Raw genomic sequence first — 3091 nt, 5'->3', positions numbered from 1 at the left:
CCTCCTGGGTTTACGCCATTCTCCTACCTCAGCCTCCCGAGTAGCTGGGACTACAGGCGCCCGCCAACCCGCCCGGCTACTTTTTTTGCATCTTTTAGTAGAGACTGGGTTTCACTGTGTTAGCCAGGATGGTCTCGATCTCCTGACCTTGTGATCCGCCTGTCTCGGCCTCCCAAAGTACTGGGATTACAGGCTTGAGCCACCGCGCCCGGCCCACTTAGTGCTTTTGATGTGTACTATTCCAGATGCTGGAGCATTTATAAACTGCTTTGTATGTATTTGAAAATTGTTCTGTTCTGTTTAAATGCAGCTTCAAAAAATAGATTTCAAAAAGGAGCATTAGTAGGAATTCTTAAATATGAGACATAAAACTGAAGAGAGCTATAACCTTTTTAGACATATAAATGAATGGCTCTAATTACATATTTGATGCAATTTAACATTTTGCATCCTTTTCTCAGAGCGAGAAATTGGCCAACAGATATGATTACATAGGGAAAAAAATACATCCCTAGTTGGATAAATGTTCCTATGGGATTATCTCAAGGAAACATATAGCACTGTGGTCTCTCTTTTTTCTGTTTCTGATGATTGGAAGAGTAATTGCAGGTAACTGTTGGGGATACAGGAAAAGGAGATAAAAGGCCATTCCTGGCATTCACATAAGGCACTATCACGAAAGTATTCTTCCCCTGTCTTGTAAGTAATAATGGCACAAAAAGATGACTACACATACTTTATTTACCGAAGATGTTTTGTAAAAACCTAGATTAATTTAAAACTATTAACAATTAAGGTAATTTTTTAAAAAGCTGAACCAATACAACCAGTTTGTAATAAGCGCGGGTTGATGACAAATTTTGTCATAAATTTAGATGATTATACTGAAAGAACTGTATTTGTTTTACCAACATAAATGTTATGTCAAGCTAAGTCATTCTGAAACCTATGACAAATAACCATGCACAGGCCAACCAGCTAACTACTACATAGCAATAACCAGGTAAATGAATGAATAAATATAAGCTGAAAATGAAATTAGTTGTTACATTTGACTGTGGGCTGTTTGTACACATTGTCTAACCATATAGAGGATGTATTTTATGTGAAAAATATGAAATGTTGAATGAACAAATTATGTAAATAATTATATACAAATATGTGAAATGTATATAATATACATGTTATAAATAATATATATACTATACATATATTTGACACTTCAAAAGTATGTAGTGGCTATTATTAATACTGATCTGTGAGGGATTCATGCAAGAATGGAGCATGGAGGAAATAAGGTAAGTTTCTCAGGACCTAATTCATGTGTCTTTACCAGAGTCCATTTCAAAACATGGTTCTTGAGAATGCTGGATGTATTTTCTATATCATTTTCATGTTAATAAAACTCAATATTATTATGTGACTATAAAACTCACCAGAATCATTATCTTATTCATAGAGATTTTTATAGCACAAAGAGGCATTAGATACCATAGAGTCCAATTTTTTTTTACTGAGAAGAAAACCCTCAAAAGGAGAGTTACTTGTCCTATGTCACCCAGTGGGCAGCTTACCCAGGTGTCCTGTAGAGGTCTTCTGATTCTAATTCACGACCTATATATTTGTGGTTTCATGTACTATTAATGTTTTCATTTTTGTCTTCCAGAAACTTATATTCTGATTTCTACTAACTATTTGGTATACTTCTCTGGGCCATTAGTAAAATCACTGACCGACAAAATTCCACAAAAGTAAGGGTCCTTGTAAGTTCAAGTGCCTTGACTGAGTGCCAAATGTGGACACCAACATGAACATTTCTTTCCAATATGCATCATTTCCCTACCCCTTATTCTCACTTATTTTGATCATTATGGGATAAAGTTGACAATATGGAAAGAGCAAACCATTCAGTGGTATTTGAATTTATTTTGTTGGGACTTTGCAAATCTCAAAATCTTCAGATTTTATTCTTCTTGGGATTCTCTGTGGTCTTCGTGGGGATTGTCTTAGGAAACCTTCTCATCTTGGTGACTGTGACCTTTGATGCACGCCTTCACACACCAATGTATTTTCTGCTTATCAACCTCTCCTGCATTGATATGATCCTGGCTTCTTTTGCTACCCCTAAGATGATCGTAGATTTCCTCCGAGAACGTAAGACCATCTCATGGTGGGGATGTTATTCTCAGATGTTTTTTATGCACCTCCTGGGTGGGAGTGAGATGATGTTGCTTGTAGCCATGGCAATAGACAGGTATGTTGCCATATGCAAACCCCTCCATTACATGACCATCATGAGCCCACGGGTGCTCACTGGGCTATTGTTATCCTCCTATGCAGTTGGATTTGTGCACTCATCTAGTCAAATGGCTTTCATGTTGAATTTGCCCTTCTGTGGTCCCAGTGTTATAGACAGCTTTTTCTGTGACCTTCCCCTCGTGATTAAACTTGCCTGCAAGGACACCTACATCCTACAGCTCCTGGTCATTGCTGACAGTGGGCTCCTGTCACTGGTCTGCTTCCTCCTCTTGCTTCTCTCCTATGGAGTCATAATATTCTCAGTTAGGCACCGTGCTGCTAGTCGATCCTCTAAGGCTTTCTCCACTCTCTCAGCTCACATCACAGTTGTGACTCTGTTCTTTGCTCCATGTGTCTTTATCTATGTATGGCCTTTCAGCAGATACTCTGTAGATAAAATTCTTTCTGTGTTTTACACAATTTTCACACCTCTCTTAAATCCTATTATTTATACATTAAGAAATCAAGAGGTAAAAGCAGCCATTAAAAAAATACTCTGCATATAAATGTAAAACATACTTTTTAGTTGACACTTTTGAAGAGACACTGTCTTGTTTGTTTGAACATTTAAGAAACTGATTTTTAATGTATCAGGTTCGTGCAAAAGTAATTGTGGTTTTTGCCATTAAAGTAAATGACAAAATTAAAGTGCTGGCAAAAACCGCTATAACTTGTGTACCAGCTAATAGTTCAAGTCTGTATGAGGAAACAGTAGATGTAATTGTTAAAAAGCAAACACCTTTTCGTGATCTTTTATGGTCAAACACATAACATCTACAGTTTGGCTTGTATA

At 37.1% G+C, this 3091-nt stretch overlaps 1 protein-coding gene across 1 annotated transcript; it reads left to right on the top strand.

Moving 5' to 3' along the window:
* The first annotated feature begins 1889 nt into the window (after window positions 1-1889).
* Window positions 1890-2804, top strand: LOC112423162 (olfactory receptor family 4 subfamily K member 13). Its single transcript, XM_024786918.2, has one exon. It carries the CDS (start codon window positions 1890-1892, stop codon window positions 2802-2804), a length of 915 nt encoding a protein of 304 aa, XP_024642686.2.
* Window positions 2805-3091: the final 287 nt, after the last annotated feature.

The sequence above is a fragment of the Macaca nemestrina genome, chromosome 7, assembly GCF_043159975.1.
Source record: "Macaca nemestrina isolate mMacNem1 chromosome 7, mMacNem.hap1, whole genome shotgun sequence".
Lineage (NCBI taxonomy): Eukaryota > Metazoa > Chordata > Mammalia > Primates > Cercopithecidae > Macaca > Macaca nemestrina.
This window is presented reverse-complemented; position numbering and strand designations above follow the sequence as displayed.